At 51.7% G+C, this 24,348-nt stretch overlaps 1 protein-coding gene across 7 annotated transcripts in view; it reads right to left on the minus strand.

The window, feature by feature from the left end:
• Positions 1–24,348, minus strand: part of LOC103823631 (opioid-binding protein/cell adhesion molecule homolog) — a 297,711-nt gene that overhangs the window by 14,861 nt on the left and 258,502 nt on the right. For 5 of the 7 annotated variants that reach the window (XR_007779486.1, XR_007779485.1, XM_050983612.1 and 2 more), the window contains 4 exons: positions 10,125–10,357; positions 806–931; positions 385–531; positions 184–304 (listed from right to left, as the gene is read on the minus strand). Coding sequence is in view for 5 of the 7 variants with exons in the window: in XM_050983612.1 (XP_050839569.1) it covers positions 184–304; positions 385–531; positions 806–931; positions 10,125–10,357 (627 nt within the window). In the remaining 2 variants the exon portion in view is untranslated. The remainder of the gene's footprint in view (positions 1–183; positions 305–384; positions 532–805; positions 932–10,124; positions 10,358–24,348) is intronic. The other 2 variants (XM_050983613.1, XM_009098738.4) reach the window with 1 other exon arrangement.

The raw sequence follows: 24,348 nt of genomic DNA on the forward strand, positions 1-24,348 counted from the left end.
AATTCATTAGCCTCTGATAAGATGGAGTCCTCCTCATCTTTCTTCCTTCATTGGGGATCCCTGCAAATACTATATTTTTCCACATAATGGCCTCAGACACTGTACCCCCCTCTACCTCCTCACCTTGTCACCCCAAGGCTGTGGCTACCCTCCTATCCTCCAACCCCGTCTGCAGCCCCTCACCTGGTGTCCTCCTTGAACCACTGAAACTCCGCCACGGGGACGGCCGAAGCCTCGCACTGCAGGATGCCCTTCTGGCCCACCGAGGCGCCCGTGTTCTTGGCGTTGGAGATGTACGGCGGGTCTGCAGAGACATCTTGCTGTGTCACCCTGCCCCACGTGCACCCACGCCCCACCATTCATTCCCCTGTGCCCTGCACTCACAGTTGACGGTAACTTTGACTTTCCGCACGTCTGGGACGGCCACGTCGTTGACGGCGCTGCATTCGTACTCCCCGGACTGCTCCCGTGTGATGCCCGTGATCTCCAGGTACTCGTCCTCACTCACAAAGGTCTGCCCTGGGGGATGTACTGAACGTGTGGCACCGTCACCCATGGACACCAACACCAGAACTTCCCTGTGCCCCTGCCCCAACACCCCCTGCCTGGGCATCTGGCATCCCCTTCACCCAGGAAGCACCTGACAAGCATCCTCTGCCCCATCCCACCAAAACGTCAGCACCTCTGACCGTGAGTTGCCTTAATGCCACCCTGACCACCTCTACAGAGACAGCCATGCATCCCACACAGGCCAGGATGGCCCCTCCTCAGACCCAGGCAGTTCTTACAGCAAGTATGGGCTCACCTTTCCCGGAGAGGTGCCGCCACGTGACGGTGGGCTCTGGTCTCCCAAAGGCCAGGCACATGAGGGTCACACTGCTGCCCTCGTTCACGGTGATGTCCGACGAGATGTTGACAATCTGGGGGGGCACTGCAAGACATAAAGGCCACCAAAGGCACCATCAACACACCAGCTTGCCAGGCGCACCTGGGAGACCCCAGCCATGAGACCTGTCCCATCATGTGATGCTGGTGTCCCCTCCATTGCCCCATCCAGGCAGCAATTCCACGTCTCTAAACCAAGGACTGAAGCCAGGCATTGATCTGGGGTGTGGAGGGGTTCACTCACTGTGCCAGGCCCCCCACTCCATGGCCGAGACCCCGATAACCAGCTCTCGTTATGGCCTGAGACAAGGCTCATATTTTAGCATATTTATTAAAGCTGCTTAAATTACTGAGCGTCTGCTCCTTCAATACTGGCCAGGGTGATTTATATTACTCTATCCCCAGATACTTCATCTAATAAATAACTTGGCAATCTCTGTACCCATAAATATCCCTGGCCATGGCAAAAAGCAATTAAAGCTCACTTGCCGATGCTGCTTCCTGGTACTCTGGGCTGTTGGACACAACCCCCTAAAGGGTCTGCAGCCCAGGGAGTAAATAAGGCCTTGTTTAACAACCCTCCCCAAATGAAACACCATACCTACAATACCAGAAAAGATGCCCTGTGCCTCCTCCCCAAGCACAGAACATGCTGAAAGCCCAGGTCAAGTGGCATCTGATGCCCAACCCTTGCACCCACGGTTCTCCCACAGGGTTGGGATACCAGGATAACTACCTGAAAACCACCGTGGCCAACACCAGCACTGCCTGCAAGGAAAAGTGGGGCTTTTTGGCTCTTCTTGCACCCCCTGGGAAGCTCTCCTCACCCTCCCAGGGAGATTCTCCTCTCTCCTGGCGTGGGAGAGGCGGCACAGCAGGATGAGCCATGGCAAAGATGCGGTGCGGTCTCTGCAGCCCTATGGGTTCTGCAAAGCAGTAAATTTCCCAGCAACTTGACACATTAATATAGAAGTACAGTCTGTTATAGCAGAGGGAGATTGTCTGAGTCCTTCAGGGGAAAGCAGCAATCCAAAAATGAAAAGTGTGTGCCGGCAACTGCTGGAAAACGTAGTTAACGCTCGGAGCAGAACCGGCCAACTCCAACAGTGCAGCCACAATGAGCTGCAGGAAGGCTCTAAATGGCCCTTCCTCACTCAGACAAGATAACACTAATCCATTTTACCAGCATCCTTGCACCTCTCCCCTCCAGTAACAGCTCCTCAAACTGGTACCAGGAACATCTGAAAACTACAAGAACAACCAGGACAAAGGTTCCCACAACTGGGGCATTTTCCATCTGCTCCTGAGCCCTGCAAACCAGTCCTCCTTGAGAGCAGTTTAGGCCCGAGATTATATCACCATCGTTAGTGGATGCTGAGACCTTGGGATGCCACCCCTGCTCCAGATGGCAGCCTGTCTCTTCCTTGTGTGATTTTGCCTGCAGATGCTGGACTAGAGCAATGGTATGTGATGCAGGGCATCAGCAAAATCACAGTCATCTTTCTATTCTCGCCCTCCCAGACACCTTCAGTTCAAGGCTGACATCCCTTTCCTGTTCCCTGAGTCCCAAACCACAAGTACAAAATGAGATGCAGAAACTGGTGCTCTGGGCACAGATGTGAGCCTGTCCCTCTCCTGGGCACAGACACTGTTTTTTCCTGTGGAAAAAACTACCACTACCCACAACCGCTACAGTCCCAGTGCTCCCATTTGGAAAACCCCAAGCCATACAAACCCACATATCAGCCTGAAAGCCCTTCCCTTAGCAAAGGATGCTGACACTCACATGCCAGCAGGTCTCACAGTGGGGAATTGCATTTGCTGAACATCCAGAGGCCAGGGGAGCACGGCCGTGCTTCCACTGCCTGCCCTAATCCAATCAGGAATGTCCCTGCGAGCCAGCAGGGACACACAGTGGAGGGACACCCATGGACAGCACGGGGACCCCACAGGGCAGCTCAATACTTGTGACTGCGATCGTTGCCTACGAGGTTACCAGGACTTGGAGAAGGACATCAAAGGACCCTGATTACATTTTTATAGATCCCACTGACTGGGCTGTCAAGGATGGTGTCTCAAGGACATGCTGGTTTGCCATGGGAGGAGCGGGTGGAAACTAGGGCCATTTAGGGATGCAGGCAGGGTGAATTTGATGACAAATATGACATAGATAAAACCAGCCCTCAGCCACACCCTGTCAATACCATGAGATAGGGATGGCCAAGGCATGGCTGCCCTGACAAGCACATCCCACCAAAGCTGCCTTGTCTCAAGGTGGTGACAGCTTGGGATTGGTGCTGGGCCTGGAGTCCAAAGGCTCTCCCACACCCCACAGATTTCTCTTGGTCCCCTCACAGGTCAGTCAGCCCTGCTAACGCCTTGCAGCCCTCCAGCACGACTGTGGGTGCTGTTCTTAGTCCTTTACCCACTGACAGCATCCTTTCCCTGGATTACCTTTGGTTCTTTACATTTCCCTCCCTCTGCTCTATACAGCTGCAGTGAGAAAAACAGGGCAGAACACCACCTCTGTCCCCTTTCATCCATAGTCCTTTCTCACAGAAGTCTACAACTATAAGCAAATTGGATAAAGAATAAATCCTGAGAAAGCGACGAGCAGCATGGTCTCACCGGAGCGACGAGCGGCGCGCAGAGGGTTTCGTCAGCCCTGCGTAATATTAATCACTGGGAAGTTAATGCATAAGGTTTGGTAAGCCAAAAAATACATTTGCACTGTAATTTCTTGTTTGTTCGGAAAGCCGGCGAGAGAAATTGAATGTGAAAGCGATGCCACTAAATTCAATAACAATAAGCCTGTGATTTATCTCCATCCTTTACCACTTGAGACCTACACTGCCTGATGCACCAATCCACACTCTCCATGGGGCCTGGGCATGTGCCAGGGTCTGCCACCATCTGTGGGGACTGTGAGGTGCCATCCCTCTCCTCACCTCACAGACTGGGCCCTATGGGGCTGGCCATGAGATCACGCCTTGGTGACACCGCCATGTCCTGTGCAATACTCGGGATATCTGTGGGACTCTCCCCAGTATGTTCCATCCCGCCATCTGCTCGGGGACCCAGTGGTGGCTTTGCACTCATTGTCCCATCTGGGGACAAAAGCAACGGGAAAGCTCAGACCTGGAGAGCCACTACCAGACATCCAAGCATGAGGAGGGACGGTCCCTGCCCGCAGAGACGACTCTTCCCCGCTAAAGCACGCGGGGAACAAACAGCACCTCGGGAATCGCTGCGTGATCGGAGGCTGCACATGACGGTGACGCACACGGCCGTGTGCAGGCTGACTCATCCCCGGCCGCTCCGGAGCGCCCATCCCTACCGGAGCCACTCGCCGCCGTGGCCCTGGATTATTTTTAGCTGCCAGATCATTACTGCTGCACGCCTCGGAGCGGAGAGCCTGCATGAGCACAGTGGCTGACACATGCAACTGATGTCCCTCCTCCACATCATTAGCTCCTAATCCATTAAAAGGGATGTCTTCCTACACTGTTGATAAGGGGAGATGATGGATAACTATGGGTTCTTCCAACTGCCAGGCAACAGCCACTTGTCCACCCCTACTTGGGGGACAGGTCCCCATAGGGACAGCAGAGAGGCACATCTCATCTTCGGTGCTCTGAAGCCTCCATGGACACTGTCACACCTACGGCACATTGTGTTTCTGCCCTGGCACCTCCCTTTCCATCCCCTCTCACACATCTCCTATTCTGGGGAGATGCAGCATTCATGCAGCTCCCTCACCTCTGCAGCTGCAGCATCCAGCTGTGTCCTGTGACAGGTGATGCTGTCACCAGCAAGGAGAGGGACTGTCACCCTAGCAGGGGTCGGATGCCTGCAGGAGATGACACTGCCTCCCTTCCCAGCACCCCAGCTGCCTATAGCCCCAGGCATCTCCAGCTCTGCACAAGCCTCCCCGGCACAGGCAGGATGGGGCTGTCAGAGGTGTCACTGTGCAAGGTCTCATTAGCGTGCAGAAAGTCAGCACAAAGGAGGCAAATATGCTGAAAACTCACATTTTGCCTGTGCCTTCCATCTCCCTCACTGATGAGAAGCACAGCAGGGTGGCACGGGGGCCTCCTCCAGTCCCTGTGTGTCTGCTGAAGGCACCAGCAATACCAGACCTTCCCTAGAACAGCTCCTGTCTGGGGCTGATGGCCTTAAATGGGGCACCTGAGAGCCAGCTCCTGGCTGCCAGATGGAAATGGATGTTTTCCCTCTCTCCAGCTCGTTGCTTTTGTGGTGCAGGAGATACCTGCAAGGACACACACAGGGTAACCCTGTGAAAATTTACCTCAGTGTTCCCACAGGGGATGTGACTGGGGCAAGGAGGTGACATCAAGAGTTTTAACAGCATGTTGCTTCTCAGCAGCGATGATGATCATCTTTGATCGAACCATTCTGGTGACAGCCCTGTCTGAGAGGCTCATCAGAGCTGATTTTATTGAGATAATGGATTAAGCACTTCTAAAAGCTACAGTTTGGTCAACAAAATGATTTTTGTCAAATTTCCCTGCAAAGTGAGCTGCGTGTCATGGCCTCACGTTTTCTACAGGCACTCCATTTTGGTAATATCTTCCTTTTCCCTTTGCCTGAGGTCTTGAACACCCTCTTTCCACAGCTTTCTCCCAGTAAAACACCCTCTGTGGGATCTCTGTGGGATTTACAGGAAGGAACATGGCAAAAATTAAATACAGGCACTGAGCACCCTTTCCCAGGTGGAGTCACCTGACTGCTCGCAGTGCATCCTTTTTCTCCAAGTTTTCATGTTGAGACAGGGAAAGCAATAAAACCGAAACTCACAGTGTTATACCTACTGTGTAACCACCTGTCAGTAAATTTATGAACAATTAGGAAGTGAGAGTGCTTCCCAGGGAGCTATTTGTGCACGAGCTAAAATGCTCTTTCTGTTCGGAAATATAATGGGGAAACAACTTCACCAGTTCTCCCTCCTCTTCTCCAGTTCTGTTTTTTTTGCAGTAATTAATCATCTGTTGCTGCTGGTCCCTGTGGCACCTCCCGATGGCTCCTTTTCACCGGTTTCAGGCAGCTTTGAGACTGGGAGCCCAAGGATGCTGTCAGGGGGACCCCATCCTGTCCCTTTCCCATTCTCTCATCCGGATTTTGGGTCGGCATGTCACAGCAGCACTTTAGGGACAGTGGCTGTTCCTGTCTGGGCAGTGTGTGCTGTTTTCTGCCTGCCAGTCTGACTCTTCCTCCTTCCAGACCTTCTCCCTCTCCCTGCCCTCACTCTTTCATTGCTCTTTCATTTCTCCCCTTTGCTGCCTCCTGCCCTTTTGATGCTCCGGTGCTTTTCTATGTGCAGACATTTCCTTCTCTCTTTCCTTTGTTCTAAGGACTCTGGGTTTTTCTTCTCATCCTTTTTTTCTTTTGTGGTTTGTCCTCCTCTAGTTGCTTCCTTCTTCAAACTTTGCTATTCCTTCCAGATTTTCTTTGGAATGCTTTGTCTTTGAATTCACTATCACATTGCTCCTGCATCACCCTTATTTGGCTGTTTTCACTCTCTTGCCCATCCTCTGCCTCTTCAGGGAGGAAGGAAGGGTGCTATAGAGGTCTGGCTGCAGCTTTTCACCCGACCTTTTCTCTTTGGAGAAAAAGATCTCCATGGGGGTGGCTTGATGGGAGGGGAGGGTTGGCCCTCTGAGAGCCCTAAGGAGCCAGTTGTTATCACAAGGGAAAAATAAAAGTCTCAGTTTGGTTTTGAAACACTCATGGAGAAGCTACATCTGAACTGGTGCTGCTTTAAGAGGTGGAGAGTGAGACACAGGACCAGCTGCAGGAGAGCACCCCTAGGTGCATTTGGGTAACACACCACACAACCACAGCCCATAAACAAAGCCCATGGCCCTTCAAAACCTGTCCTGGTTCTCAGGGCAAGGAAAGCAGCAAACACCAAGACAGAAAATGGACTGTGCCAGCCAGAAACAAGAGAAACAATGCCAACAGCAGAGAGAGGCTTCAGTATGGCGAGTAGAATTAAGGCAGTTCAGGGAAGGGTTCTTTAAATGAATCAGGAGCAGAGGACATTGAGAAATACCAAAGACCACTGTTAGGTAGGGATGGCCAGCACCAATGTTCACCAGCAAAATCTCCGCCAGAAGGGATCCCAACTCACAGCCTCCACCAAAACACTGACACTGACAATGACACTGAGCTCCACATTTTGGTCTGAAGTACAGCCTGAAGCAGCCCAAACCATGAAGGAAGGGCTGTGCCTGCCTACCACACTCCTCACTCCAAAAACCATCCTGCAGCATGATGCCATTAAGGTCCCCCAGCTTCTCCTTGCAAGCCTGCACCTCCCAGGAGATCTCTCTCTCACCCCTTCTGAGAGGTGGCCTTTACACTGCTCATCCCAGAGGCAGGAGGGCTCACCAAGGTCCACCCACTTCAGCTCCACTCCAGCCTTTATGACAAGAGGAGTACAGGGTGGCTCATCTTCTGCTTATATGGGCTTAAATGCCTGTTCTCTCTTCATCCCAAACTCTCCCCAGAACACACCAGCGTGCCATAAGCACCACATCTATCTCAGAAAGCATCCATCCCTCTGTCACGAGGCAGCTCCTGACAAAAAGAGGAAAAGTGAGACAAAAAAAAAACCCTCTGGCTTCCTGCCATCTACGCTCTTATAAACCCTGTTAACGGCTGTTGCAATGAACCAATGCAAGAGACATATTAATAGTGCTACTAAGAGACACGTTTACTGTTGACGGCGATTCCCTGGCAGATTTATTGCTGGGTTGCTGGGAGGGAAGGCCGGGCCCCTCAGTAGCACAATTAAAACCCAATTGAACACGGGCACAAAGAATCAATACTCTCTCTGGCCAACTTATAGTTTTGCAAAATACAAATAGAAATTAATTGACCTGAATATAGTTGCTAACTGGTCATTACTGCTTGTTTGGCATCCTGCTGGCACAGGGAGGGCAAGCACAGAGGACAGACCTAAACCTCAATTTTGAGGCCAGAAACAGGGTTTTGCTCCCATCCCTGTAAAGCACGTGCTCTGCTTGCAGTAACAGCCAGGACTAAATCCATCTTTGGAAAATCATTCCTTTCCTCTCAGCACTGAGCAAAGGACTGCGTGTTGTTCACCCTCACAAAAATCACAATTTAGCCACCAAGGAACTGCAGTGGAGCTGAATGATAGAATAGCTTGGGTCAGAAGTGACCTTAAAGATCATCTTGTTCCCATCCTCTGCCATGGGCAGGGACACCTTCCACTAGACAAGGCTGCTCCAACCTGACCTTGAACACTTCCAGGGGTGGGGCAGCCACAGCTTCTCTGGGAAAGCTGTGCCAGGGCCTGCCCACCCTCACAGGAAGGAATTTCTTCTTTACATCAAGCCTAATTTTCCTCTCTTTCAGTTTGTACCCATTATTCCTTTTAACTACAATTCCTGATGAAGAATCCCTCTTGACTTCTTTGTAGGCTCCTCTTGGATGGCTGCTATGGCATCTCCATACAAGCTTTTCTTCCTCAGGCTGAGCCAGGAACAGAGCACAGGAGGATTTGCCTTCTCATCACCACCATCAAAGGCGCCTAGAGGTAGATTTTCTCAGCTGGGCAAACCGTGTGGTTTGAGCTTAACTCATTGAAAGGGAAGTACAGACACTGCTCAGCACGGACCACTTGACCTATGCCTGCACCCCCAGTTCCTCTCATGCTTCCCTCCAGCTGTGCAGAAGTGACACTGCTGAGAACCACAGTCATCACTGTGGTGGGAGCAATTCAACAGGACTTGCTCACACCAGGAAACAAACCTTTCCCTGGCACAGTTAGGAATGCCTCACCACCAGCCCATCGCTCTGGAGACAAACTCTCTCTCACCTTCCCCTGGCTGTGCCTGGCAGGTGCCTGCATCACCCTGAGAAAGAGGTGAGGGCAGCGGGTGCTGAGCACCTCCGCCAGTTCACCTGATTTCATTAGGTGCAAAGCACTCGGATACTTCACCGCTGTTGACTGGACGGATTAGCACGATTAGAGAGCAGACAGGATAAACAGATTAAACCTCACAGATGGACAGCTCGCACACAGCTCGAAAAGGAGGAGAGGGACAGCTCTGAACAAGGGGATGGAGGAATGCTTCCAGTGGATCTCCTCTCCCCTCTTCCTGAGGCGAGCTCTCCCCTTCTTCACCACAGCCTGATGCACACAATCTGGGGTTTCCCAGCACACTCCCACAGCCACCAGGTAGGAAAACCTGTTGGATGGGTGACCACAATCAACCCCTGCCTCTAGCCAATGAGAAGGGTACATAAATACATACATAACTCTGTTGGGGGCTTCTCAGCGACGTGTCGAGGCTGAGAAAGTTTTCAGATTTGCTCATTGCAAAATCAATACCCATCAGCTGTTTGAAATTAAAGGAAAGATTAGGTCCTGGTTTTATACACGCTTTATTGTATTCCGAGAGCTTTCTACTCAGCCAAATAAATCTTCTTTAAGAGGATTAGGAAACTTTCATTATCTTTATCTAACCTGAACTAACACTAACTCTGAAAAATTAATCTAGAGACCGGACAAAAGCCAGTAGCTGGTGCAAAGCCGCAAGAATTCAGAGGCAGCATCCATCAGAGAGCTACTGGTCCCTCTGATCTGCCAGCACCTGGATCCCCCCATCAAACAGCCTCAGAACACTTCTTTGCAGCCCAACAGCATCTGCTATATTAATACGCCTGCCTATGAAGCCCAGTGCCAAGAGCCCTTCATGGCCCCACAGAGATTTCGACCTCTCTCCCAAAAGCACGGAGCCTTGTGCTGCTGGGATCTGCTTCTCCTCTGTGCCTGGCAGCACGTTGCTTTTGGCTCTCCTGAAGCATCTTCAAACACGTGTTTGAGCACCTTACTAACAAATCCCTGATGGAGCGAGCAGAGCAACATAGCTCTAAGCAGTGGAGACAGGTCAAATTCACAGCACGGAAAGGCAAAGGGGGAATAAAGAGGAGCTCAGCAGCCCCACTGCCAGTTCTCAGTGTCCTCTGCCCCATGTGACAGCTGTACAACCCAGCAAGGCTGAGACAATGCACGCTCATCTCCTCCCTGGCACGGGGGGCACTTGTCCACACCACTGTTCCCATGCCATGCAATCTCTGAAGCAGCTCCAACTCGACTACCAAGAGGGCCTCCAAACCCTTCCCAAGTCCAGGCAGCCTTCCAGACCAAACCAACCAGCAAGAGCATGAGGCACGTTCAGACCTACCTTGCACGATGAGATGGACGCGTGAAGTCTTGGGGTGATTGTCTGTCTGCACAGAGCAGGTGTAGGGGCCCTCATCGTATATGTCCACGTTGTGTATCTTGATGCTGTACTGGGTCTTGGTGTTGGACAGGATGACCACACGGTTGTCTATAGACCACTTGTCATTGCCAGCATACAGGATGGTGCTGCGGTTCAGCCACGCTACCCGCGTGACCCGGTCATCCACAGTACACCTGGAGGGGACATACAGAGGGTCACACACCTGGAACGGGACACCCACAGAGCATCCCGGGTCCCAAAAAGGAATCGGAGCAGGATGGGAGGGTGGCTACCCAGCTCTGCCAGCATGGAGATGCTGCATGCTGTGGCCGTGCTCCCTGTTTCCACATCCCCCATCATGTGAGATTTCACATAAACAGTGGGTTCACCAGAAATAAAACCTCCCTTTTTCTTTTACACACAACTGGGGAACCACAGACAAAATTTCCATTGTTTGACCTCTGCAAGCCAGGCAGACCATCTCTTCTCACCCACCTCCACAGCCCCCCTTGCCTTTGCTGTGCACTGAGAATTCCAGATGAAGCTGTAAAATGTGCTGACAGTTCAGCTTGTCGGCACAGCCCTCGAGCCATCCCCGGGGTGATAAACACCCCCACTGCTGGGGACAGGGGCCACAGCACACGCACAGGGAGAGGGGAAGAAGAGAAACAGCCGGAGACAGCCAAGCCAGCACATGGGGAAGGGAAGGGAACATTTGGATAAGCAGCTGTAAATCCTACAAGTGCCTTGAAAACACAACGCGGTCGTTTCCATTATTTATTTCCTGCCTGGCTCCCACCCTCCCTGCTCTGAGATGTGCAGGAGCTCGGCAGCTCCGGTCCACAGCGCTGAGTTACACTTGGCAAAGAATGGGATGGGGGGAAGGGAATTAAAATGTTCCTGGAAAACATGGCTTTTTCATGCTCTTTGATAGATTCTTCTCCATCTATCTACTTGTGGCCTTCTCTGCTGCTGCCATGGTATCTGCAGCAAAAGCTCTGAGCGTTTGGTTAAATTAGGAGCCCAGCATTCCTTGGGAGCTTCACCTTTGCCGCCTGAGGACCAGGCTAGGGAAGCTTTCTCTTGGCATGAGAAAAAAAAAGGGAAAATCAAGCAAGATGTAAGCTAGTGCCAGCAGTGGCAGACCTGCCGCGGCTGTGTGCAGCCAAGATCGTAGGAAAAGGCACCTACAGTCAATCAAGGAACTTGTGTGAGTCCCTCTCCACATGCCTGTAAATTCAGAGAGAGCTGGGAGGCTGTTCCTGTCCTCATCCCCATTGCAGTGCCTCTCCTGCCCAGGCTCTGGGGGTGTTATATGCCTCCCTTGCTGAGATTGCAGAGCATCACCTCAATCGAGATTATTAATCGGGCACAGGGAAGGGGCGATACTTGGCATGTTTGAGGGTCCCCCCGGGTACTCAGTTCACAGGAACGAGCCATACATTCTCCTGCAAACAAGTCATTTTCCCCTTGCAGGAGCTGTACGTCTCTGCCAGCCACATCACGTATGGACGCCGGGAAAGACGGATGGTGCTCCACGCCTGCTGCGGCACCGCCGGCACGAGGAGAGCCTGCCTGGTGTCAGACATGCCCCGGCACCAGCTCGGCTCTGCCGGACCAGGGCAGCCTTGTGCTGGCAGACAGCATTGTCCTTGTCAGGAAGCCGAGCCCTCTCTTCCTTCAAATTAACTGGGGGAGAGCGAAGCACAGCCAGCACAGCCAAGTAAAGTTCGGCCCTGGGGGATTCCAGTCTAGTGGACTATTACTGCTGTCTCACTTCATTATAATGAATAATAAAGAGATACTTACACACGGCTTCTGTAAATTATTCATTGCGTGCACTGAAAAATCAGGGCAGCAATATGTAAAACAGACAACTTGCATGTCTGCGCTCATATAAATATCCAGACTACAGCCCTGCGAGGTACTCTCGGGTCCCCTCATTAGGGGTGAAGCACAAGGACTCGGGTTTGAAGTGACAGGGATGAGACGCTCGTACCGGCACTGAGTACGTTCGACTGTTGCTGCCCAGCTTTGGCTGGTGCATATGGGATGCGCTTCCCAAGGAGAGCTGGGGCTGGTTCAGGACAACTGAGAACTGGGGTGGTTCATTCTGCATTTACATCTCACATTTACATCTCAGAGCTGCACTGCACAAGCACCCAGAAATGCCCCAGGTGGACACTCTCACAGGAGGGAGGGCAAGGACAGCATCACCCTGCCTTGTCCCAGGTGCTGGTGACTGGTACTGCCCTCAAAACCACTCAAAACGAGCAGGAAGCAGCAACTTGGAGACCTCTGTAACAAACCCATGCCAAGAGCAAGGAGGCAAAGTCTCCTCCTTTCCATCCCTCCAGCCCACATTCAGTCACTGCCACACAATAGCAAATTTAGGACCAAGTCCCTTTGGCTTTGTGCAGCATCATGCTCCTCTCCACTGGAGCCCAGACTGTCCCCTGCAGCTACAGACAGCCAGACAAAAAAACAGCCCTCCTGTGCCTCCTGGGAATGTGCCACTACCACCACCAGCAGAAAAAGCCCATCCATCAGCTGGCACAGAGCACATGGCAGTCCTGGAGGCACCTTCTCAGCTAACTTCACTTTCCCCCCACCAGTTTTCCTGTGCCCTGGCAATTGGCACTACAAAGAGAATACTGATGGATACTCTGGCACAAGGATCACCTCATCAGCTTCTCTACCTGTCTGGGAAAGTGATCTCCATTAGCTGCTAAGCTGACGGCACTCGCTTGTCTGCTGAGCTGTCTTTGCTCCCCATTTCCAATTGACCAGGATTATGATAATGTCTCCAGTAAGCAAACAGGTAAAGAGACTTCTGCAAAGTGTTTAGATAAAGCAGACAAGCTCTGACAAAGCTGGATAATAAAACAGGCCAGGAGGTTTTCCCTTGAAGGGATCTAATTAAAACCAAAGACAAACCCCCATTAACAGTTTCCTGAAGGCACCATATCCATCTCCAGAAACTGCCTTACGAGTCCAGAAGGGACAAAAGACAATAAAGCACCTGTCACGTGGGAGGGAAATAGACTTATCCTGGCTCTGCAGTTCACCTGGAGAAAGCCCATCAGCAGGGCAGGGGGAATATCTCAGGAATTATATCAGCCGCCCCCAGCATACACTGCATCCCAGCTCCCCCACGCATCCCTTCTTTGCACAATGTGACCAGTGCCATCAGCTCCTCCATCTCTGCATCCCACTTACACCCTCATTGCCCCTGAGCAGAGACTTTTCACCATCTGTAACCCTTCAGCTGCCTCCAACCACTGCTGCTCTCCTCCAGAGTGGCTGGGGAGCTTTGGATGCCAGGCTCTGCTGGAGCTCTGGCCCCCGCCGTGCTCCCAATGATACATGTGGGCTCTTGAAGGCTTCATCTCCTGAGACCCATACTGATCCCCTCACTCTGCAGGGGGACGAGAGCTGCCGTAGGGATCCCTGCGCTCCACCAGAGAGGAGGGTGATGAACCTGAACGCAGCAGCGTGAGAAGATGCATGAGGGTGGGAGCTGGGGGCACCGGCGCTGCGCTGCTTCCCCTCTAATTGCCCCTATTCCTCATTCTTAAATGCTAATTTTGAAGTTTGCCGTGGAATTATTTCACTTAGTGTCAGCAATACAGATAGCTCCACTGACATGCTCTTTGTGTGTGGTGGCACACAGTACCCGTCTCCCTCCTCCTGCACCTATTAGGAGAGACCCCACATAGCTCCCACAGCAGGCTCCTTCCCAGCCCCATCAATGAACACTGACAGTGCCTCTCCTACATGTGGGTTGAGCCATAACACCCCTCACCTCCATCCCCTGCCTTCTCTGGCCATGTCACAGACCTTTCCTGCACTGCTGACTTGGCTGAACAAGAGGGAGAAGCCTGGGGCTGCCCTCAATACCTCCCTTATGGTGAGGGAAATACTGTGTCGAGGGTCAGTACAAGTTTTCTGGCAGTAATTTGGAGGGATAAACAGCAAATAAAAAAGAGTTGGAGACATACAGGAAGTCTTGCAAAACCTTCTGCATGGGTGCAAAATATTCTGAGGAATGGGATACATGGGACACCAAAATGTTGATGCACATCCTAAGAAACCCAGGGGACACAAAGAGCCAACACCACTGGTCTCTGTCCATGCCAAGAGACTGGGGGCATGGATCAACCCAAATTTGTTGTCCATTTGTTTGGACACATGGTGGGACTTTTGGGGTTGTCCAGTGCAGAGCCAGGACATGGACTTAATGATCCTTGTGTGTCCCTTCCAGGCGAGGATATTTGATGATTCTAGGATTCAAACCTCTCCTGTATCCTTGCTCAAACCAACACTGCTCTACTTTTAAACTCCTCTATGGCCCTTCAACCCCAAACTGCTTCTCTCTCCTGTAGGTAACATGTCTCGTCAGGATGACAAATGGAGATGCCAAAACCAGTTGCAAACTTGCTGGCTGACCCAGTTTTCAGTGGCTAAAATAGCTCACCCAGATTGCGAGTGAAGCCCCTCGACAGCGACCAGGTGATGCTTCACCCTGGGAAACTTCCAACCAAAAATACCTGTCACAGGGGCAGAACAAACACCCTTGTCTTTGAGAAGAAACTGTTAATTACATTTTCCAGGGACTCCTAATGGGATTTCTCCTGCACTTCCAATATTCACCCTAGCTACACAGTTAAGGGGCACCGGATGTTTTTTATTCTGGGCGGCTGGAGCAAAGGCAGAAGAGATTTATTTGTAATCATCGGAAATAAACACATTTCCTCAGAAGTAAACACAAAAGAACAGAACCTGGCTGGGCTCCCACTTCGTTCAAGATGCAAATGAGAAGCAGGCCATCAAAACATTGCAGCTCCTCTAATCCTCTCCCAACAATGCAACCCGCCACATTATCTGCAGGGACAATGGCATCTGTGCCATGTGACGGCAGGTCTCACATGGCAGCTCCCGAGGGCAGGACTGCGCCACCTGAGCTTCCATCACTGCCATCCATGCTGTTCATTTGGAGGGCACAAGGCGCTTTTTCTTTCATCATGCTCCTGTCTACTCCGTCTCCGAGGCACCCACAGTGTCCCTTCTCCTCTCTCTCCCCTCCTTTCCAGTGGCTGGATGTGGAGTGCACAGCTCCACGCCATCCTCACACCATCCCCACACCATCCCAGCACCCTGAGGACATAAAGCACAGCTCCATGCCATCCCCACACCATCCCAGCACCCTGAGAACAGAGGGCACAGCTCCATGCCATCCCCACACCATCCCAGCACCCTGAGAACAGAGGGCACAGCTCCATGCCATCCCCACACCATCCCAGCACCCTGAGAACAGAGGGCACAGCTCCATGCCATCCTCACACCATCCCAGCACCCTGAGAACAGAGGGCACAGCTCCATGCCATCCTCACACCATCCCAGCACCCTGAGAACAGAGGGCACAGCTCCATGCCATCCTCACACCATCCCAGCACCCTGAGAACAGAGGGCACAGCTCCATGCCATCTCCATGCCACCCAAGCACCCCAAGGACAGAGGGCACTTGGGATGCAGCCCATGGCATCACCCAGCACTACCACCACCCATCCAGCCTTCACCAACCACTCAGCATGTCCCGATCCATCACCACACCCATACCCACTGTGGGAAAACAAGGAGCATGGAGTGTTCCAGAGGTGGCCAGCCCAAACAATTCTCCTTTTGTCCATAACATTCCTCCCTCCCTGCCGTACACCACTCAGCCACTGCCTCCTGCAAAGCCACACACAACCGCTTCTCACTCTGCAAGTTTAATTAATGCCTGGCCCCACTGTTACCTCTCCAATTCCCCAAGAGTTCCCAGTTCTGTTCAAACACACTCCAGGCCACTGGAAAACCTGTTCTCTCCCAACAACCCCCTGCTCAAAGCCCTCCTAGGGCTGTGGGACCCTTCTGCCCTCTCCAGAGGCTCGGAGCTTGACAGGGAGGGTTTGTCCCTGGCTGTTCCCCTGCAGTGGCAGTTTGCCCACCAGCAGGCACCAGAATAGAAGCTGCTCCCTGTGAAAAATCAAAGCCCAAATTGATACATTAGCGACTGCTAAATATAAAATATCCATCTGCAAAGATAATAAGCCTGTGAGGGCAGAGGCTGTCGAGTTGCTCCATTTCAGATAGTTTAATGGTGTTTTGGTCCATGACTGCAGCTCCCAGACATTAGAATGATAACAAGATGATGAGGAGGGCGGGAGCCGTCTGCGCAAGGCATCAGAAGTCAAGACAATGCTCACTACGCAGTCCCTGAGGGGTCCATGTCACACAAAACACTGGCTGCTCTGTGCCCAGCATCCACAGAGCTTTGGGTGGCCTCTGTGACAACCCAGGGCATGCAAAGGCTGCCAAGGGGTCGCTGATAAGCTTGAGCTGACATTAATTCAGGGAGGGGGGTCTGAGCCCCCTGGAGTCAGGGGTGAACTTGGGTACCACTGCAGGGGGCACAGAGTGATGCTAAAGCTGATACAGGCATAGCTGTGCTGCAGATGGCTTAAAAAGCAATTGTAGCTTGAAGAGGGAAGGGATGCCCAGTGAGGTGAGCTGCTGCATGATGCCCCCACTGATAGATCACATCTTCTCCCCAAAGCTATTCACGGGATTTTCTGATTTAATGCTCCACATCAAGCAAATCCAGAAACAGTCAGCTCTGTTAAAGCGAGCCAGGCTTTGCCTCCAGTTTGTAAAGCCTTTCTTTCACTCCTCATTGCTTCTACTTCCAGCTTGCAGGGACACACCTCACCCTGACAACATCATCAGCAAGGGAAAGGGGGATTGGGCAAGGCCAGGTACTCCTCCCAGTATTCCTCCAAACCTGATTTTCCCTTGTTTCTGACACAACACTGCATCAATATGCAAGTCCATGTGCCAGGATACTCCCCCTGTGTGGTAGGAAAGGTCAGAAGGCATTAGCCTAAGCCCCAACAGCCACCAGATGTTATTAGCTCAGGAGAAATCTTCATAAGGAAATATGAGGTGGCAGCAAAAGAAATAAAGTGGAAGGCCTTTGGATGGAGCAAATCAATGGGAATGTTTATAGAGCAGGTGGCACGTAAATGCTTCCATCAGAGGCAGTCGATGCTGGCAGCCACACCTCATCTCACAAAGACAGAGATGAAAATGAAGGCACCAAGCAGGGGCAGCCAGGCCAGCAAAACCACAGAAACTGGAAGAAGTAGAGAAAACCATCTTTCCTTGCCCAAAATGATTGCACTGTCCTCCCTAACACAGCCAGGCCTTTATTTCACACTTCTCCATCGTCACTTGGCCGTGCTGTGGGACATCTTCCCAGCTCCTTTCCAAAAAGACAGGCACCATCTAGCAGCGTTTACGATCAAGGCATCAGTACCTGTCCTAAGAAACATGGGCAAAGAGCTGTTTTCTCACCAGCAAAAGCAAATTCCCCTATCCCTACACCGAGCCCTGCCCTACATCCCTGCAGGGAAAAACCCACCAATGCTCTCATCACCCTTGAAGGTGCAATCTGGAGATTCCCCTGCTCTCTGCTGGTGCGGCAGAGCCCCCTGCTCAATCAGTGCCTGCAACCTGCCTAAATCAGTGCTAATCTCACACAATACAGCACCTGCAACCGGCTGATTTCCAGTGTTCTTCAATCAAAAGCAGCAAAGAAAACACTGAGTTCATCGCTAGCAGAGCTGAGCGGTTGAGAACCTCAAGTCCTCCACACCTATGCTGGGGTTGTAGGGTTGGAATTTTCCTTGCTATTGCTTTTTTGACAGGTTTTTTCATTCATCTGCTCAGGCAGGGAGAGAGAGAAATAACTTTGGCTGTCACAGCTGGACACGCAGTTAAGTGGCGGTAATTAGCGTGTGGCAACATGAGGCTCTGGCCGCTCTGATTCAGCCATCCTGATGGGACTGGTGACCATCTCCATCTCAGCTGGATAAGGGGGACACTTTCAACCCAGGAGGATGTGACCATGGTACTGGCAGCATCCCACAGTTGCAAAAGAAGAAAGGATGCTGGCACGCTGATTAAAATCTGGATCAAGGCACATCTGCAAGAGAAGGAGCTGGAGCAAAACCATTGGACGCTTGTTCCTGCATTGCAAGGAGGGGACATTGGTTGGAAGCCACCCCAGTGCAGAACACGGTGGCAATGCAGCAAAGGGGTGGTGTTGTCACCCCAAAAGGGCTTCCTAGGGGGAACAAAGGCATGTAGGACCTTTTAATAGGAAAGCCATCCCAGTCTCCATCACATGTGGGCCTCATGCTCTCGGTCTATCTGGCCACACCACCCTCCCCAAGAGTCGGGCAGAAAGAAAACCTCTTCTCACATCCTGCTGTTGATTACCACCAAAAATATATTTGTCATGAGATGCCCACTGCTATCTCTGTGGCTCTTAAGGGTAATGGAGAGGTTTCAGTCTTTGGAGGATAAATCTCAAGCTCTTGGCTGCTTGCCCGGGAGGATTATTTTACATCAGGTTGAGTTCTGTAGTAATTATCTTCAAAACAGCTGGACTGCTGGATAAACTCACTGTATCTTAATGCACAATACAGGAGCAAATGCAGGGAATTAAACTACAATTCCAGACAGATCGACGGAAAAACCTCTCACTGGTGTTTCAGAGGCCAAGGCTCAGGGCTTCTCACACGTTTGGGGTGGGGAGGCATTTGCTCATTTGAAATCAATTCCAACTTCCCCAGAGACAAAACGGAGAGAGAAAGAGATGCTGGATGAAGATGTTTTACCCTCAAGCTTTCAGCAAAGAAAAAAAGCGGTGTTTTCCTGACCCTCATGGTTGGAAAATGAAGCAGTGTTTGATCCAGGCTGGACAGCTTGATGCTCCACACAACCCCGAGACTTCCATAAAAGCTCCAACATTACAAGGTCCTGGCTCCACACTGCACCATTCACTGCAGTGACAGCGGGCAGGGAAAGCTGAGGGGCAAATCAGCTCACTCCATCCACACCCCTCACACCTGGAAGTCACTCCCAGTGAGTATCCCACCCCAAGAGGACGAAGGGGCTGACAGATGGACAAACTGACTCCTAGACTAGTCCACCAGCATGAATTATAAGGAAAAATCAGGTACCTTCACGATTGTGCTGCCACAAGATTTAGGTGCAAAATCCTTGCAGACGGAATTAATAACCTCTAAAAAGAGGGAAATTCTGCCTCTGGAGAGCGAAGCTGTATTTCATGGCGAACACCATAAAGCGCTCCTGCCAAATGCGAGATCTGTAAACGACCTGGGTGAGCCATCAGCTCAGGAATATAATTGCCAATTTGCAGGAATTTCACCAGCAATTAGGCAAAATAAAATAACCCATCAGAGGAAATCCTTTTCTTGCTGCTCCCACGCCTCCCTGACCCATCTGATTTCTACCCACCACTGCTCTGCCGGGATGGGTAGTGCTGGTTGATGCTTCAGGCACTAAGGAGCCAGGTGACAGCTGCGTGAAGATGAAGAAGTCATCTCCAGTGCCAGATAAAGAAGTCGTCATCATTGTGAGGTGACAACAGACACTCCTGGGCACCAGCCAGATGACGACCTCTCCTGCTGGTTCCCCCTCTCTGATCAAGCATCCCTTAGAACCAGAAGCCTCATCTAGGTAACCCCAGGGGCCGAACAACTGCATGCAATTAGGGGGTTTATTTGTTTGAGTTGCACGTGAATATCCCAAATTACATTATCAGATCATAGTCCTGCTTCTGATTTATTCCTTCTTTGTTCTTCAAGTCTTCGTACATCTAAGCAATTAACCTCTCAAAGAGCTGGAGAACACATAATTATCCTCATTTGTCTAAACGTCACCAAGATGGCTGCCTTTCAATTAACCTTCTGGGAATGGAAGGAAGTTGGAGTGATACAGTGATCATTTCCAACTTCAGCCTAGGCTGCTGCTTTTTTTCCCCTTAAAGTAATTTAATTGAAATATTCAGATGATAAAATATAGCCAGATAACTGTTACTGCAGGTAACAGGATCAAGAGGGGGCTTGCAATCGAAAAAGAAGTCAAACGAGGTACAGTAATATTATATCAATACGTGGCACTTCCATCTAAAAATATCAAAGCACTTTGTGCTTATTAATGAAGGGAGCATTTCACACTCCCCTGCCAGGCTGAGACCGACGTCACTTCAATACGTCACTGCTATCAATAGGGAAACTGAGGCAAAGGATGTGCTCTGCCACCCAGAGTTTACAGAGTCAATCCCTATGCAGTCAGGAACTTCCCAACTCTCATGAACCCCTCTCCTTCCCTAGGAGAAGTTGACTCCTTCTTGAAGATCGCATGGGAGACATGGTGATGGCCGAGCTGCTTTTGTTCTTATTTATTTTAATAATAATAACCCCCATTCTGCTGAGCCACTGTCTGCCTCACCAGTGAGAGAGGGAGCTGTTCCCACCCATCGCCTCGCTAATAAATATGCATCATTCCTGCCGGGAGTGCCAGGTCAAGCTTTGCACCCGCACGAAGCACGACACCAGCATCGTCTGGCACGGGCGAGCAATATTTATACACACCCCCGCTCATAAATACACAGGCAAAATAAACAAGCCGGCTCTGAAGTTCAGCGCATCTCCTCCCTGACAAGCGTGGCTCCTCAATTCCCCGCGGTGCCACGGCTCCACTCCCGGCGTGAAATTGAGCTCTCCAAAAAGCAATTTGGGCTCCGGTACTGCTCCAAGCCCTGCTCCCTGCCTCCTGCCCCGGCAGCACCGAGGTGGCTGTGGCAGGACCAGCTCTCACACTCCCTGCACACACAGGGGGTTGGGGGAGGCTGGACAGAGCTCCCACATGAAGGGAAACTGAGGCACGGTGATGCACAGGACTCATTCCCTGCATCCTTCCCTCCCAACCTCACGTGTGGATCAGTGATTCAGCACCAGGCAGCCACTCTGCTGATCTGTGCAGGCAAGTGGGGAGGAAAGGACGTGGGAATACAAGAGAGTTCCACTGGGGACACAACAAACCCGCCTCTCTCCCGGGGCATTCATCCGGAGATGAGAAGCGAGGGTAACACAATAGCCACTGAGTTTATTCTCGGCACAGGCTGGCGGCAACATAATTAAAATGCAGGTCGGAGTTAAGGAACCTTCCTATAAATCTTTGCTTTTGGCTCTTGGGCTTGACAGGAAGCCTATACCTGGCGCGGGGAGTACAGACCGAGGGGGAGGCACGGATAAAGGCTCTGCTTTATGAACGGCCATTTTAATGTTTCGTTTGAGTAATGGGCCTTGCAAATTAGCACCCCGGCAGCCTGAAATACATATTTTTCCAAGGACATGCAGGCTTCCTGATCCGACAGGTGATGTGGGCAAACAAGCCCCGAGGGCAGCTGCAATCTCAGCTCTTTGTGGCTGCAGTCATATTCTATCCCAGTCGGGATGATGAAGAAGAAAACAGAGAGCTTGGAGGGGGAATCCAGAGGCTGAGGGAGGAAATGGAGCAGAAAACGACCCTGTGTGAGACCAGTGAGGGGCTGATGAGTGGCAGCAGTGGCAGGGAGTGCCTGCCAGCCTCTGGAGGGAAGTGATGCTGCACTGGCTCAGCATGGTTCCACTCTCCCTCGAGGGAACCCGGTGAGACACTCCAGGGCATGTCTGTGGCACATGCCTCTCCTTGCACAATCAAAATTATAGATCTTCAGCCCCTGATACAGCTTGTCTGAGCATTTGGCTCTGGGCTGAATATTCAGAAAGGCTGGAAGTGCTGCAATCACACTGGGGAGAAGGGGGAAGTCTTGGTTGTGGGGAAATTAAGCTGACAGCCAGTGGATTGCCCAGTGGGGCTCCAGCTTCTCCAATGCAAACATGGCCAGGAAGATGGGACATCCCTGCAATAACTGGGAGAGAAGAGTCAGGAGAGCAATGGAGAAACATGTGCGGCTGAACACGAGGGGGAGCTCAGGCCAGGGTGTACAGGGGAGCACAGAGCAGAAAGCAGAGCCTACAGCTCACCCTCTCTCTCCATCCCTCCTTTTCTGCATCCTCTCCTTCTTCTCTGTTTATCTGTCCCACCCCACCATGTACATAATCTGCCTGTCTGTCACCTTCCCACACCAGCACGAGATGTGCTGCAGCTCCATCAAACTACAGAGGAAGAAGGTGGTCGAGCACCCAGGGGATGTGTCTGAGCTGCCCCATCTGGATGCAACTCTGCACAGCAAGGGGGAAAGCCCTTGCACAGAGCTGGACATGTGGCTGGGCATGTATCCAACTCAGAGCTGAAAACGTGCCTGCAAATTGTTCTGAACCTCAAATGAGGAGATGGATGTCTGGAATTCTCCTCCTTGTCCACACAGCCTCCTACAAGAGACATGGGGTGACACCTCCCAGTCAACACACATCTGTCTGCCTCTGGATTTCACTGCACAGACCATAAATGATGGGTGGACAGGATGAAAGCAAGATCAGAGCCTGGAGCAGCAGTTTGCACTTAACTTTCAGGGTCATTATCTTAGATCGAAAGTGTCCAGGAAGGACTTGGGAGCAAGCTGAGCTGGTGACCAAGACATGAACTTTGCATCACGGTGTGTCACAGAACTGGAGATGGACTCCTTCCTGACCCACTCCATGCACAGGGCACAACTTGCTGCATCTCCCAGATGACTCCAGCACAGGAAAGTTGTACTTTGCGAGCACGCAGCTCTGCCTGCCGTGCCGCTCCCACTCGCCCTGCCAAGTTTCAGTCATCCAGGATGTGATTTGGAGAGACAGCTCTGAACTCGGCGGGAGAGGCAGGAGTTTCAGCGCAGCACTCCCGAGGCGCTCCCGAGCCGCGGCACAGAGCCTGCGTGCCAGCCACTGGTGCATGCTTCTCCAACCAGGGAGATGCTCCAGGGCAAAGGGGAAGGAGCAGCCTTTCAGAGGTACCACGCACTCCAAGATGCTGGCGCTTTATGCAGCTTTATGCACCAGGATCTCCCTCCAGGAGGTTTGACTGCAGCTCACCAGGATGACTGCACAACTTCCACCTTTCTGTGAAGGTGCAGGGCTGAGCTCTCAGGAATTCCAGCCACCCAGAGCCAATGCATTTCATTTATGGCCACAAAGAGTGCCCAGAGCCACCATCAGTAAATCCATGGTCTTGTTGCCACCCTAAGGACATGCTGAGAGCTGTTCCGAGAAATCCCTGCAGCTTTAATAGCCAGAATGCCAAAAAAGGGACATGGTGATTCCAGCTATTTCTGCCACCCATTTGTGTGCACCTACAGAGCAGAGAGACAGAGGATTGGGCCAAGGCGCACGGAAATAATTTTCTGCTGGCAAAGCTGCCGACTCAAGGAGAAACATAAAACCCTCGATGAAGGGCTTGTCTAGTTTATTATAACATCGCCTTTAATTTATGCGCCTGCCTTTTATGATTGTTCTCTATCGCTGTTCCTGGGGCTTATTTATGGAGGGCCATTAGCACAGAGAGCAGGCCCTGATGAGGGAGCATTTGCAGTCTGCCGGGGGACCAAGATATAAACTGAGCTGAGGAGGAGGCAGTGAGCTCTCGCATGGGGCTGCCCGAGTCCTCTCCCCGAAAGCTGAGAAGGATAATTTGATCTCAGAGAGTGATACAACTTCATTTCACGTGGCTGTCTCTGGGCAGGCTGCAGCCTCCTTCACATGCACTTTGCTGAATTCCCTAGTCCCAAACAAACTCCGCAGTGAGCAGAGGAGAGGTAGAGAGCTTTGGATCTGACTGTCCACGCCAAACACAAAGACAGGGAAAAGCCTCTCAGGGGTGTGAAAGAGATGCCAGGGTGAGGAGAGGGACTCACAGAACAGTTTATGTTGGAAGGGATTTAAAGATGGTCTCATTCTAATCCCATGCCATGGGCAGGGACAACTTCTGCTATCCCAGATTGTTCCAAGCCCCATCCAACCTGGTCTTGGACACTTCCAAAGATCCAGAGGCAGCCACAGCTCCTCTGGGCACCCTGTGCCAGGCCCTCCCCATCCTCACAGGGAGGAATTCCTCCCCAATATCCCATTTAATCCTGTTGTCTTAAAGCCATCTGCCCTTGCTCTGTCTCTACAACACCCTTTTAGAAAGCCCCTCTCCAACAAGGGGAACCTCCCCAACTGCACAATGTCCAGGCAGTGCATCCCAGATGCTGACACTGGCACTCATCCCTGCCCGGGCATCCCAGCCTGTGCCCATCTCATCTCCTTCCACCTGAAAGCAAAACATTTTGAAGGCTGTGCAAACA

This window comes from Serinus canaria, chromosome 24 (assembly GCF_022539315.1).
Source record: "Serinus canaria isolate serCan28SL12 chromosome 24, serCan2020, whole genome shotgun sequence".
Classification (NCBI taxonomy): domain Eukaryota; kingdom Metazoa; phylum Chordata; class Aves; order Passeriformes; family Fringillidae; genus Serinus; species Serinus canaria.